This window comes from Anarrhichthys ocellatus, unplaced genomic scaffold, assembly GCF_004355925.1.
Source record: "Anarrhichthys ocellatus isolate YVR2014 unplaced genomic scaffold, GSC_Weel_1.0 scaffold14, whole genome shotgun sequence".
In the NCBI taxonomy this organism is placed as follows: domain Eukaryota; kingdom Metazoa; phylum Chordata; class Actinopteri; order Perciformes; family Anarhichadidae; genus Anarrhichthys; species Anarrhichthys ocellatus.
In genome coordinates, this window is record NW_022280044.1 from 2,427,902 (window position 1) to 2,441,958 (window position 14,057).

Genomic DNA, 14,057 nt, shown 5'->3' on the forward strand with positions numbered 1-14,057 from the left:
TGTGTGTGTGTGTGTGTGTGTGTGTGTGTGTGTGTGTGTGTGTGTGTAAGCTTCACCAGCAACATGATTGCACCTTTGACAGTCAGAATGGTCAAGTATCAAGATTACTATATGACCAATGTTCTGTGTTATTAATGATTTTTCTACATTCTTTTTTGTGTTTATCTACCCTCGTATGGTATCGCTACACTTAGCTAAAACTATTGCATTCTAATACAATAAACCTGCAGTAAATTCTACCTTTTGTAGCATAAATTACAATTGTCACGGCTCATGAATGTCATCACATAGGATTCTCCATGAAATTGAGTATTATCCTTTGTCCCTCTGTCCACTTCTGAGGTGACATAGCTGAGTGTGACATAGCTGAGTGTTATCTTCTGCACAACAGAAGATAACAGGCTTATGACTAACAAATACTAGCACTCCAGACATTTTGGACACTGGCCCACTTAAGTCGCTCACCCATCAGCCGGCCTAGGTCAGCAACTTCACGGCCTCGAGGCAGGAAGTAGGTGGAAGTTATATATGCTCTGTCGAACAGTGTGTGCATAAAGCCTCAGCGGTCCTTGAGCAGGAAGTCTGTCAGCTAATTGTTGCTGGCTGTTGTTCCATCAAATAAGAATATAATCGGCCAAAAGCTCTGGAAGAAATATGACGAATAACTAAATGAAATAATAGCTTTATTAAATTATAATGGGTACTACCAACAAATGTCACTTGCACACATTCCCCATCTTGACTTAACACTGAATGAATTTCAGCTCTGCTTCTATTTATCTTTTTTATCTTCACACTTGTTGCTGTCTTAACAAGCAGTGGACCACATACTGACGTGACCACCACAAGTTTGTATTAATTTAATAATAAATAAACGGCTTTAGTCTACAAAACAATATTTAAATGTATTTAAGGTTGCTTACATCATGTCAGCAGATGATGCCGTTCTTATGTAGCCTTCTATAATCTCATCAGACATGCTGTCCAGATAAAAACCTGACAAACTTTCCTAACAGAAAGTGGAAGTGAAGGTTTCTGTGCTGTTGCTTTTACTCTCTGGCGGTGACTCTGCTGGTAATTGACTCAGAATCTCTTTCGTAAACATTCGTAACACATTCGTAAATGGGTCCTCTAAATGATGATGAGGCTGTCCGTCAGCATTGCAGACGGGCAAGATGAGACTCCTGGCTTTTGTCTGGTAGTCTCAGTGTCTTTCCACCCGATCCTGTGGTTACAACACAACGTAAAGCAGCGTGGCTGGCCGAGTTAAGTGCAGACACAGCAGTTTGTTGATGGTCAGATGACACTGACGGCTCTACTATGGTGAGCTCTGTTCTCCCCTTCCTTCCTGGGAATGCACACTAATCATTTCAGCGGCATGTGAACCTTGAGATCTTTAGCTAAGTGTGACATCATGTAAACCTGCATCATGCTCTCTAAGAGACATCGATGGTATTGATTTTTCTGGCACATTTTCCTTTTGTCTCTTTTCTCATTTGCACAAAAAAACCCGTCATAACAAAATCCTCCCCCCCTCTGCAGCTCAGATAGTAGCGCAGTAGACAGTGTTTGCTTGATTTAATAATACTACTGAGCTGTATCTCTACTGTATGATTTAACAAGGTTTCCTAGGACCTAATAGTCCAGTAATCAGTTAATACCAGACACTGACAATAAAAAGATTTAATTCTTTTAAAAAAAAGATTTACCAATCTCGCTCGCACTCTATCTCCAGCTCGTTGGGTTGTTTTCACTAAATGTATTTTCTATTTCCCTCCTCCATACTTCTTTGCCGCTGTAGGTGATCCAGTTTGCTCTGAGAGACTACATCCAGTACTGGTACTACACTCTGAGCGAGGATGAGTCCTTCTTATTGGAGATCAGGCAGACGCTGCAGAATGCCCTTGTCCAGTTCTCTACACGGTACAAGAAACACTTCTCTCTGTCTTGATATTGAGTGTTTTATACAAACCAAATGTTGTGTATTTATTTTACATTATTCCTGTGTGTTTATTTTCAAAGGTCCAAAGAAGTGGACTGGCAGCCTTACTTCACCACTCGCCTGGTGGACGACTTTGCCACCCATTTGCGTGTCTTTAGAAAAGCCCAGGATCGCCTCTCTGACAAAGAGGACAAGCAAAGTGAGCACACGCATTCATACGCACCTTCTTTCTCACTCGCACAATTCTTGCAGAATAATCCAAGTCTCGTTCATCCATTCGGGTGTTCACGGCTGTCCAAACTCGTGCATTTTTGCTGAAAACCAACCATTGAAAACGCTTCTGCAGAAGAAGTCTCACGCTTGCGCAGGCTGGACGAGTAGCGGGCCTATCGTCTGTTTTACTCTCTTATCTTAAATGCATGTGTTTCGGAAGAAGTATACAACCGGATATATGTGACGTGGATATATGTGACGTGCACGAGTTGTGTGAGTTTGTAAACGGATGTTTTGATATGAGCCTCCATTTAGTTGTCACTGTTTTTTGAGTTTTGTTAATAATCTAATTTAAGTTAACGCGGGTGAGTAATTGATATATACGAATGATCATTTTCAGTAATCCTTCATTCTGTGTTTTTTTTGATCCTCTACATTATAAGATTTGATTACAATTGTGCTGCAGAAAAATTCTTCCACGAAGACGAAGTCAGATGATGAAAGTTCAGGCATTAATGGTGATAATGACGAAGAGTGATGTTTGAACAGGGGACATAACAGAGGAGCTGGTGGACTCCTTCTTTGAGGCCGAGGTGGAGATGGAAAGGAAGATTTGTCGAGACGTAGTGTGCACTTCACTCAAAGATGAAGAAGGTAAACACACTTTTGTAAAGTGCCTTTCAGTTCACACTTCCCTGAAGAACTCTTCACACAAACGTGTGTGTGTGTGTGTGTGTGTGTGTGTGTGTGTGTGGCAGGTTTTCTTCGGGACTTGTGTGAGTTGCTTCTGTATCTGTTACTACCTCCTGGAGATTTCCACAACAAGAACATGAGATACTTCCTACGGGTGAGTGCACACAAACAATCACGAACTCTCGCTTGCCCAGTCTGTCAAACGATCACAACACGCGTGACTTCACTGGTCTTAGATGCGAATATGAGGCGCAAAGTCACACATTCAGTCACACGATATGTTGTACAACCTGTGTTGTTAATTTATCACGGTGGAGCCGCCGGCAAAATGCTCCCACTTTGGCTGCCAACAACAGGTTCCTGAATAAACTACACTGCCCTACTAGACCATGTGACGGCATGCTTCTAGTGTAAACTGTTGAGCGTTAACCTAAGAAATGCCCTGTGATGGTTTTTATTTAAGGAGGTGCTGGCGCGTGGTGTCCTCCTTCCTCTGATCAACCAGCTTAGCGACCCAGACTACATCAACCAGTTTGTCATCTGGATGGTAAGAGTTGACACACATCCATACCTCCTACCTATTAGCCATTATTCTATCTTTTTGTGCAAATAATATAAAAACTATCCAAGTAACAACTAAGAAAGTCAATGAAATGGGTCAGAAACTGCATTGGTTGTGTACAGTATGTTGAGGACATACAAATGGATGTGATTTTGTATAGATCCAGGACTCCAGCTGTAACTATGAAGCCTTCATGAACATCCTGAAGCTCACAGACCGGCCTGCTGAGCTGGAGGCCGTCAAGGACAAGGTGCTAGAGGAGCTGCAGTTCCTCCGCTCTCTGGACACTGCCGGAGATGGTGGGCACTCACTTTTTCACACTGATATACCGACGCATGCACACGTGAATCCAAAGCATGGATATGGTCCGGAGAATCGGGTCCAGACATTATCCAGAGTTGCCCTTTCACACGTGTAGCACACAGCAGGAGATTGTCCGTGTCAGATGCGGTCTCACCTACTGGAAATACTCAGTTTGGTTCAGGCGAGGAATGGCACCTGGGTAGAGCGTGCCCGGGGCAGGACGTGACCCAAAAAGGCTTCAGTCACTTAGCCGGCTCGTGATTTGTTCTTAAACAGAGTATTTTGCTGTTCCTTTAATTTGTAGGACTGTTTCAGCGTCGGCCTTTACAGCTCCCTGATCTCGTCGTCTCTCCAGTTAGACTTTTTTCGGTGGCGTCTTTGTGTAAATTACTCCTCTTCTTGCTGTGATAGAAATGTCATCAACGAGCCCACTGGCTCGCTGTGTCATTCTCGGGACAATTAGTGGCTCTATTCACACATTGGCCACTACACAGACTTTGCAATCGGGAGCTGGCATGCTAAGTCAGTTTAATGTTTGGTTGAAAAGATTCAGAGATTTGCGTTGGCACATACAGCTCCTCTGGGTAATGTCTGGATCATTTCCGGGGTGGCAGTGCATGTGTGAAAGGAGCTTAATTTGCCACGAGAATAGGAAGACACAAATGTAAAACGTGGCTTAATATATGCACTGCTTTCATCTCCTCCCTTGATGTCTCTGTTTCTCTGTCCTTCAGACATCAATGTGATCAAGAACCAGATCAACAGTCTTCTGTTTGTGAAGAAGGTGTGTGAGACCAGGATCCAGAGACTACACTCTGGCAAGGTGAGAGACTGCAGCGCTGCTGTATAGTGCTTACACTTAAACATACATCACTTGTTGTTGGTGTGATGGTAAAACATTGTCTGCAAGTCCCACCTGCAAATGCTCAAAGTCAGTTTTATCTTTTTGGAGTCAGACAGATGAAGAAGAGAGTTTTATCTTTTCTGCTTTGTGTTTCAGTCTTTACTTTTCCTTTTTCCTGTGTCTTGTAGGAGGTGGATGCCTTGAAGCTGGCAGCCAATTTTGGCAAGCTGTGTGTAATCCCGCTGGATCACATCCTCATCCACAACATAGCCCTGCAGTTCTTCATGGGTAATTGGAACTGGAAATGTATCATCACACGAACCACGGATGCCAAAACGTCACTGTGGTTATCCCAAGGCCTTAATCCTGAACATTTCTGTCAATCATCTTGATAATCCATAACTTATTCCATTTTCTCCAGCATTTATAACCCAAACCTGTCATGTTAGGCGCACTCCTTTTCAGTCCCAAATGACCTCGTCAGAGACTTTAAAGGTCGCTCCACTTTACAGTGTGTGTTTATGTGTGCGAACTAGGAGTCGAGCCAAGTTGTGTCAGATCTGGTGTGGAAAATGAGCGAGAGCCAACAGCCTAGACATCATCGCCGTCATTTGTTATTCCGTCATCATATCAAAAGCGTTAACTAAGAGTGTAACAGTAGATGCAGCAGCAGGACAAGCAGCCAAAAGTGCTAAACGTTAAAGGCACCGGCCTCCTTACTGTGCATGCATTTGCAACCAAAGTGCGACGACAGACGGACACCAACTCTTGTGTGTCTGTTGATCCAGACTTCATGCAGGCAGCGGGGGCCCAGGCAGAGCTGTTCTTCTGGCTCACCGTGGAGGGCTACAGGGTGACGGCGCAGCAGCAGCTGGAGGCCATGCAGGGCTGGCAGACCGACGGCAAGAAGCAGCCCAGCGCCACCAAGGGGCTGCTGAAGGCTGCTGCACTGGGCGTCTTCGAACAATACCTCTCAGACAAGGTGGGAGGGATCACATGAGTGTTTCCCCAACTGTTTTCTTTAGCTTGTGTAGTCGAGTATTTTGAGAAAGTATCTTAACGGCAATCAATCTTCACCTGTTTTCTTTGCGGACAGGCGTCTCCCAGGGTGCAGGTGGACGAAGCATCTGTAACAACACTAGGGGAGAAGCTACAGAATGACGACCCCACGCCAGAGATATTTGATGAAATCCAGAGAAATGTACTGAATCTCTTTCTATCTGTGTATGAGGCGATTTTATGAATCATGCCATAACTCTGAGAGATTATATATCTTCTTATTTGCAAAGCTTTTAGTGTTGACAAACTATTTCACACACATTTGTCCCAGGTGCATGACATGATGCTACGTGATGAGCGCTACTACCCCTCCTTCAAGCAGAGTCCTCTCTATGTCCGCATGCTAGCAGAGTTGGACATGTTGAAAGAGCCGAGCTACCGGGGGTCTGATGACGGCGAAGGAGAATCCTTCAATGGCTCTCCCACAGGAAGCATAAACCTAGTAAGTCTCCGTCACTTCCCGATGCGGGGCTCAGAAAAAAAATCCTGATATGGAGACGTGCCCGGCATTGTTTTTGTCACCCATCTTCCACAGCGTTGTTGTTGGCAAACTACATCGTTAAATGATGACTTGTTTCTTGTGATTTCAGTCTTTGGACGACTTGTCCAACTCCTGCCATGATGAAACTATGCACCTACATGCCTTCATCTCTGACACAGGTACACACACACACACACACACAGTCGTATACACTCGTCTAAAAGTGTAGGGCGGAGTGTTTAAATCACTCCGGCACTTTTTGCTTCATGTTCACAAGCAAAGGGTTGCGAATAAAACTTTTAAGAGTTTATGTTAGATTCTGGCAACTTGTGTACGCACTTGGTGTTTGGTTGTTGTAACTGTTTATGTTCAGTGTGTGTGAATTTGTTGTGTATATTGTGTGTGTGTGTATATATGTTAGCCCCTGTTGGTCCCTCTTTGAACTTTTTATTTCCGAGCTCCATTCATCGTCTTCTTTGTCACTTCATACTGTTCCAGTATTCTTTATTTCTTTCGTTTTATCACCTTCACTGTTTTTTCTGTTCTTCCTTTTTCCTTCCTCCTCCCCCCTCCCTTACCTTTCCTGTCATTCCGTCACATTTCCGAACCTGCACATTCTTTCTTTTCCGCTTTTATCTACCCCCTCGTCCTCCATTCCCATTTTGGATGTATATCCTGGCGCCGTAGCTGACGCTTGTCTCCCCGGCTTCTGGGGTGCTGCAGGGGTGTGCAACGACCACGGTAAGACCTACGCGCTGTACGCCATCACCGTGTTCAGACGCAGCCATGACGGCAGTGAGGACTGCTGGAAGACCTATCGCCGCTACTCTGACTTCCACGACTTCCATATGAGGATCACTGAACAGGTGTGTGTGTGTGTGTGTGTGTGTGTGTGTGTGTGTGTGTGTGTGTGTGTGTGTGTGTGTGTGTGTGTGTGTGTGTGTGTGTGTGTGTGTGTGAGAGAGATATATGGTGTTTGTGTACCAGTTCTTCAGTCGGCAACATCTCATGAAGTCTGTTGTCTCCCTCTGAGTGATGCATATATTCTGTTTTAGTGTGAGAACCTGGCGCCGATCCTCAAGCTGCCAGGGAAGAAGACCTTCAACAACATGGACAGAGACTTCTTGGAGAAGAGAAAAAAAGACCTCAATGCGTACCTCCAGGTAACTGTTTCACATCCTAGTGTTGCCTTTGTTGTCTCACATCATTTTGTTGAGTGTATATCAGTAACTTTTGTATGTGTGTGTGTGTGTGTGTGTGTGTGTGTGTGTCAGTTGCTGCTAAACCCAGAGATGGTGAAGGGCTGTCCAACGCTGATTCCTTATGTATATGACTTCCTAGAGAACAAGGCCTACAACAAGGGAAAGGGAGAGTTTGCACGCAAGGTCATTTATTTACTACTAACTTGCTGCAGAATTATTGTATATGTAGTCAAGATTTTATACTCATTTATGTAATCACAGAGATATGAGTGGCTGATTTTCTAAAGTAGATTTTCTCCTCGTTTTATTCCCCCATCAGATAGACACATTTGTAAATCCTCTGAGGAGCTCCATGAGAAATGTGTCCAACGCGGTGAAGGGCCTGCCAGACAGTCTGGCTGAAGGCATGATCAAGGTCTCTGATAACATGGGCCGCATGTCAGAAAGACTGGGTCAGGACATTAAACAGTCCATTCTCAAGGTAACACCATCACATGGAGCAAGTACTGTGCATCCTAATACAGGAAAGCAAAGCAATTTACTGTTTTGTTCTTCTTTTTTTTTTGTGGTTGACATCATCAGAATATATTTTCCGTAATCTTCTGTTTGATGGCTGATAATCTTCAAATACAATGTGAAATGGGTCTGATGTCTCCTCTTTTTTCCAGGTGCCTCCACTCCTCCCCAAGTCTGACATCGACCCTGAACACTGTCGGGTTTCTGCTCAGCTTGATGACAACGTGAGTCATGTTGGGTTTGTTTTCCGTCTTTCATTTCCTTGTTTTTTTAAATATATTTAAATGGTCATTCATATGTTTATATGTGTATCTAGGTGGATGATAACATCCCACTGAGGGTAATGCTGCTGCTGATGGATGAAGTATTTGACCTCAAGGAGAAAAACCAGTGGCTGCGCAGGAACATTAAGAACCTGCTGCAGCAGCTCATCAGGGCCACGTATGGAGACACCATCAACAGGTCAGAGACACAAAATACACGGAGCAGACTGACAGAAGTACACAGACCGATGGAAAAAATATATATACGTATATGGCAGACTAGTCAGAAATGTTTTATTAATGTATATAATCTTCTGCACCCACCAAAACATGTCTATAAATGATCCCAGACTCAACCAGACCTGTTAGCAGAACTTTATTTAGTTTTAGAACGATGGTGAACTGGAAGTATTTTCCTCAGGATGATCTTTATGTCCCAGGTGATATCTCATCCAGGTTTTTCACATAACTGATACTGGGATCGCCATCATATTTCCAGTGAGTTGAGCTGTGTTGGTGATGTGAAATGTGATGACTGGGTTGGTTACATATATTAACCAAAATACAGACTTTCAGACGAACACCTCATGGCCTAAGATGCACAAACGCCATTGCAGAACCAGTTCCACCTGAGAAAACAGCATCATGGTGTTAAAGTTCACAGATCACAGGATGTTTGCACACAGCTAAACTGAACACAAGTACACACGTGTTCAGAGCCTCAGACAGTCTCTCTGGTACGCAGAGTAAAGGGCAGTGAAGCGTCACACGGAGCACCACCTGAATCATCTTTCCTTTGTCTCTGTAGGAAAATAGTGGACCATGTGGACTACTTGACCTCACCTGAGCAGGTTGCAGACTACGTCAAGAAGTTCAGGTAACCCCCTCATGTTTTTATTTGAAATAACTGATTGGTCAGAAGAATTATGAATGACCCTTAGTGGCTGTGTCTCCGTTTAGGGATTCCTACTGGCCCAATGGTATGCTGGCTGAGACGCCACCCAGCAGGGACAAGAGCATCCGCATGAGGACACGAATAGCTGCCAAGACCAGTCTGCTGGGCATCATGCCGGGTAAAAACACACACTTTATCTAGTTATCCCCCAGCCCCATTTGGGACTCTCATCTACTGAAACATACTGTTGGAAAACATGCAATATAATTGATGAAGAAAGACCAGAGTAGTAACTTTACTCTGTCACTCTCTCTCTCTCTCTCTCTCTCTCTCTCTCACACACACACACACACGAGCGCTGTGCTCTTTTTCCATCTATATTAAGCCTATTGTGTCTTTTCAAGCAACTGTCTTTCGTCTGTCCCTTTCACCTTTGATTTTGTAAAAGATGTTTGCTCACTTCAATTTTCCTTTCGTGTCATGTCTCTGTTATCTAACTAAACAGTTCCATGCCTCATTCTTACCTAATGCCACATTAAAGGGGCAATTAAGTGACATAAACACTCCTCAGGTCAGCCCAAGTACCGCACTGCTGTGAGCTCAACACAGAAAAGGATCCTTCTTTTCATTTCCCCCTTCCTCCTTGAGAGTTTGTGCTCGCTCCTGACCGCTGTATTTCTCTCCCGACCTCAGACGAGCTGAAGCACATCATCGGAGCGGACACCACGAGAAAAGGCATACTCCGCGTCTTCGACATGTTTCAGTACCAACCCATGAACCGCCGGCTGGTCTACGTTTTCCTGGAGGGCTTCTTGGAGACGATGTTCCCCCAGTACAAATTCCCCGAGCTCTTCGTCAAGCTGCACTCCCGCTCGCCACGCATCCACAGATACGGCCAGAAACTCAAATCCTCGTCCCTCAAGAGGTGACAGGAGAGGACAGAGGCAACGGGACATGGGCCGACTAGACACACACAGACTTGAGAGCTGAGAGTGGGGGGGGGCTTGATGTGAACGTTGAGGTATGTGTGTGTGATTTCTGCCCTTCCACTTCCCTCACACACTATTTTCAGTGAGAACACTCCAATTATCCAGCTGATTATTTCTGTCAAGACAGAATTGAAGGATGAACAACACACACACTGCCCTCCTCTCACTCTGTGACACACACACACACACAGTAATGCGCAACACAAATCCTGTAATTTGCACCAAGACTGGACATGGCAGTCTTTTCTTTTAGTTTAGATATTTTCCTCCTCCTTTTTGGACTTTTTAGTTGTGTTTAGCTTTATCTTGGGCCAGTCAATGCTGCTTTCTCCTGGTCCAGAGAGCAGACCACAGATACTGTATTGTTTTTAAACTGCAGGAGTAGATAGCATAGACCCACACCTTGCCTTACCTTCCCGCTTCTGTCTTTTGGCCGGTTCACTCTTACCATCTCAGTGACCCGGCCCACTCAGCTGTAGTCCAACTTACCCTCATGCTGTAGACATCTTATCTGCAAAAGCTGCACACTTCTTCTTTTTTTGTTCATAGCAACCAAATATGTCAATAGCACTGGGTTAAAGGCGCTGTTTTTAAAATGTGACTGAACAAATATGGGTCGAAAGAGATGATTTAGATTTGTATTGTCTGCATCTTTTCCAGCCTCAATGCCTCTCTTGAGACGGTTTCTTTTTTTTGTCTTTCCAAAGTGTGACTCTGATGTACCACCCATGATCCTCAAATAGATCCACCCCCCCCGCCCCTTTAATGCTACTGTCATAACCTGTGATGACCAAAGCTCATGCTGTTCCATATGTGTGCGCGCGCACTGGTTTGGTGTTGGGATACTCTGAACGTTGTTCTTCATATCCTTAATCATATGAGGAAAGAGAATGCAAAGTGGACCTGGAACAACCCTAAAAGGCGAGGCTGTGAGGGGACACAGCTGTGGGAGGCTCGGCTCTGGCGGTCCAAGCGCACTATCAAAGAATGTACTCTCTGGTCTAGCGTATTTGGCTCATGTAGAATTGTGTGTGAATGGTCGTGTGTGAGCGTGTGTTTAGCACAAAGATGCAGTCTTCTTCAGTCAGAAACTGCCAGTGTGAGCTAGTGAACCAGCCTTAAAACTATATACAGTATATACTGACCAAGAGGCGCACTAGAGGTAGCTCCCCTTCACTCGACTGAACGTTACAAGGAAATCAAAATGGCGATATGGAGATATATCCACTTTTATTCAGAGAAAATGTCTTTAATTTTGTGCAATATTTGTTTTTTCTTTAATGCATGTGCATTTTGAATCATTGTATACTTAAAAAAAAAAAAGTAATTCATCTTGTTTTAATAGTAGAAAACATGAAAGAAGCTTCCCAAGAAATGTCTTCTCATCCCAACAACTTAACATTCCGTTGTTGTAAAAGTACAATGTTTATTTTACAGACTTGTTTTATAAGTCTGAGGGTTTTGTTTTTTGGTGTTTGGGGGGGTATTTTACACTTATCCCTCGCCCACTCGTACGGAATCTTGTGTCAGTTGGGCAGCGGCAGCGGGGTTTTCTGTGTAGCAGCCTGATGATTAGCTCATTGGGCTAGAACTAGTTCAGAGGCGCCTCAGACAACAGCTTCTTCTTTCTTTTTTTAACTCGTACGTGGCGTTTTATGCATTCAAGCCTGTTCTGTTGAGTGTGAACAGATCTTTGTTATCAACTGACAGCTGGAGGGCCCCACGTCCTGTAATGAGCACTTACGGTAGCAACTGTGGGAGGGGGCCGTGGGCTGGACGGAGCCCCATTCTGCTGCAGTCGCTGGATGGAGCGCCCCTCGTCTGCTTCGGTTGATTTGCTTGCACTGAGCAGCCCCGGTGGACTCCGATTGGCTGAGTGAGGACGTGAACTGGAGCCTCGCTTACTGGGAGGTGAATATTTTTGTTCCCACGGTGGAGGATGTCACTTCTAACTTTCTGCACTTCTCTCCATACAGGAAGGCTTGGCTTTTTTTTTTCTTTTTTTTTAACCCCAGTATTTATGAATCTATGATTATGAAAAATTGTGCATATCTGTGTACAGTATGTGTTAATAGTGTGCCTAAATGTACTGTCGACTCTATTTTCATATTTTTCTTTAACCTAAAAAAAAAAATTAATCTGAATGTCATGATAATTTATGCGACTGAAAATGACTTTAGGGTGTTTTCTTGCATCATGCTTATCAAACTCTTCCTTGTGAGCTATTGTGCTCAATCAGTATAACACTAATAAAAGATAACAAACTATCGCACCCTCAGGGCTCTGCTGTTTTCAGTACCTTTGTGTGATGCATTTGTGATTCGTATAGATTTGCAGGTTCCGTGTCGGTGCTGAGCTTAATGAAACACTTCTGATGTGGCTGAAGTTTACGTAGCAGCTAAAAAGAAGGCAATAATTAGACCACTAACTAGTATACGATGATCTGCTCGCTGTCTAATTTAGATGTTTGCTTTTTATCTTGTAAGAGCAGGTCTCTTTTCTACTATTCACGGATATATTTTTGTTGAGCAAAACGGGAGTCTGTTGACACCGAGCAGAAACAGAGAAATTATTCATTAAATACCTCTGGACGACTCGAAGCAAATGTCTTAACTTGCATTATACATTCCCCTTAATGTTGTAGTTGTAGCTTTGTTTAGCACGCTTAAAATTCCAATAACTCGATAATTAAATTGTGTTTTAAATATTTATTTTCTATTATCAGTCTTGATACTGATTCCAAAAGTTTTTTTTTTTTTTTTACTTGGCATGGATACAACGTTTCTGCATTCATCTAAGAAATAACTATTACAATTTGTTTTTATGCAAAACGTTTCAATGAAGACGGAGATATAAAATTGCCTTTTTGATTAAATATATGATCTTTAATTCAACCAATCGATAGCTTCCAACATTGTAGGATCCTTGGTCAACCCCACACACTGTACACACTTCTTTAACTGGGTGTCATATTGTCCACAAACAACTTAGTAGTCCATGTTAGAGCCAGTATAAAAGTGTATTCATGCTCTCGTGAGAGGCCTTCACGTCTTCCTCTGGGCTTTTCCTACCGGGTCAGCGATGATCACAATTCCCCATGCAGCCAAACCTGAAAGATAAAATACGGTTGTGCATATAAAAGACGACAATCCATGTCATACCTGTAACGTTATTGGAGAACTTACAAGCAGCAAAGGTGATCTGCGCCACTGTCCCCATAGAGGTGGGTCCACCTAGTCGCATCACTCCCCGGGCTGCATGGTACACGTAAGCTCCGGACAGGACCAACCCGCCGCCGGAGATGACCCGGCAGCTCCAGCAGCCCTTAAACAGCTGGCTGGTTTTTGACACGGGGGCGTCTGCTCCTCCCGTTGGAGCCTCTGGTGCTGTTGACATTGTACTACAGGACATGTGCTGATGCTAACAGACTTCCTTTTCAGAAACGCATGGAGACGTCTGAAAACATGGAGGAAAAATTAAACACTCCGTTTCTCGAAATCGCCCTCATACGTTTAAACAATTCAAAGTCACTACCAAATGTATAACTTGGGTCCTGATCATGCTAGTTGTCTGAAGATCATCAGATTTGTAAAGAACTTCCGGGTTATGTTCCTTGTGTTTCCTGTCTTGAATTTTCAAAATAAAAGTTTGTTTATTTCTCCCCGCTAGGTTGCCAGTCAATTTTTCTGTGATCCGTTCAGGGCGGGACAAGTAAATGCGTATTTTGACGCAAACGCATACATGGACCTGCTGCACAAATTATGATCGTGAGGATCAATATGTATACGGGTCATTGACAAATAAGGCTTCCAAAAAGGTAATTTTTTTTTAAATTATCTTCAAAGTGGATTTAATGCATATTTTTGTGTCTGAAACAATGTGGTGAAACAAGTCTAAAGTGTGAACCAACTTTTCATAGTGTTTTAAATAGTTTTTAACAGTATTTTTTTTAACTTCACAGGCTAAAAAATGTCAGATGGCGCAACCACATAAAAAAATATATATATTTTCCTAATATTTATTCAAACTGAAATTTTTGACAAGTATCCTAGAGTGTCTACTGTGTCTAATGCATCGTATTTTGTGGTTGTTTTT

At 43.5% G+C, this 14,057-nt stretch overlaps 2 protein-coding genes across 2 annotated transcripts in view; one reads left to right on the top strand and one right to left on the bottom strand.

Annotated features, from left to right (window-relative positions):
• Positions 1-12,227, top strand: part of snx13 (sorting nexin 13) — a 21,708-nt gene extending 9,481 nt beyond the window's left edge. The window contains exons 5-25 of the mRNA XM_031853893.1: positions 1,802-1,923; positions 2,023-2,141; positions 2,705-2,809; positions 2,914-3,002; positions 3,312-3,395; positions 3,571-3,709; positions 4,448-4,536; positions 4,746-4,845; positions 5,346-5,539; positions 5,654-5,758; positions 5,888-6,058; positions 6,207-6,276; positions 6,821-6,963; positions 7,153-7,260; positions 7,372-7,482; positions 7,619-7,780; positions 7,968-8,039; positions 8,132-8,277; positions 8,887-8,955; positions 9,039-9,151; positions 9,667-12,227. Coding sequence (XP_031709753.1) covers positions 1,802-1,923; positions 2,023-2,141; positions 2,705-2,809; positions 2,914-3,002; positions 3,312-3,395; positions 3,571-3,709; positions 4,448-4,536; positions 4,746-4,845; positions 5,346-5,539; positions 5,654-5,758; positions 5,888-6,058; positions 6,207-6,276; positions 6,821-6,963; positions 7,153-7,260; positions 7,372-7,482; positions 7,619-7,780; positions 7,968-8,039; positions 8,132-8,277; positions 8,887-8,955; positions 9,039-9,151; positions 9,667-9,902 — 2,547 coding nt within the window. The 3' untranslated portion in view covers positions 9,903-12,227. The remainder of the gene's footprint in view (positions 1-1,801; positions 1,924-2,022; positions 2,142-2,704; positions 2,810-2,913; positions 3,003-3,311; positions 3,396-3,570; positions 3,710-4,447; positions 4,537-4,745; positions 4,846-5,345; positions 5,540-5,653; positions 5,759-5,887; positions 6,059-6,206; positions 6,277-6,820; positions 6,964-7,152; positions 7,261-7,371; positions 7,483-7,618; positions 7,781-7,967; positions 8,040-8,131; positions 8,278-8,886; positions 8,956-9,038; positions 9,152-9,666) is intronic.
• Positions 12,228-12,825: 598 nt separating this feature from the next.
• On the bottom strand, positions 12,826-13,580 carry LOC116387100 (distal membrane-arm assembly complex protein 1). The gene is made up of 2 exons (XM_031853894.1): positions 13,148-13,580; positions 12,826-13,071 (listed from the first exon to the last, which is right to left on the bottom strand). Exons 1-2 carry the CDS (start codon positions 13,371-13,373, stop codon positions 13,007-13,009), a joined length of 291 nt encoding a protein of 96 aa, XP_031709754.1. The 5' UTR covers positions 13,374-13,580; the 3' UTR covers positions 12,826-13,006.
• Between the last annotated feature and the right edge of the window lie 477 nt (positions 13,581-14,057).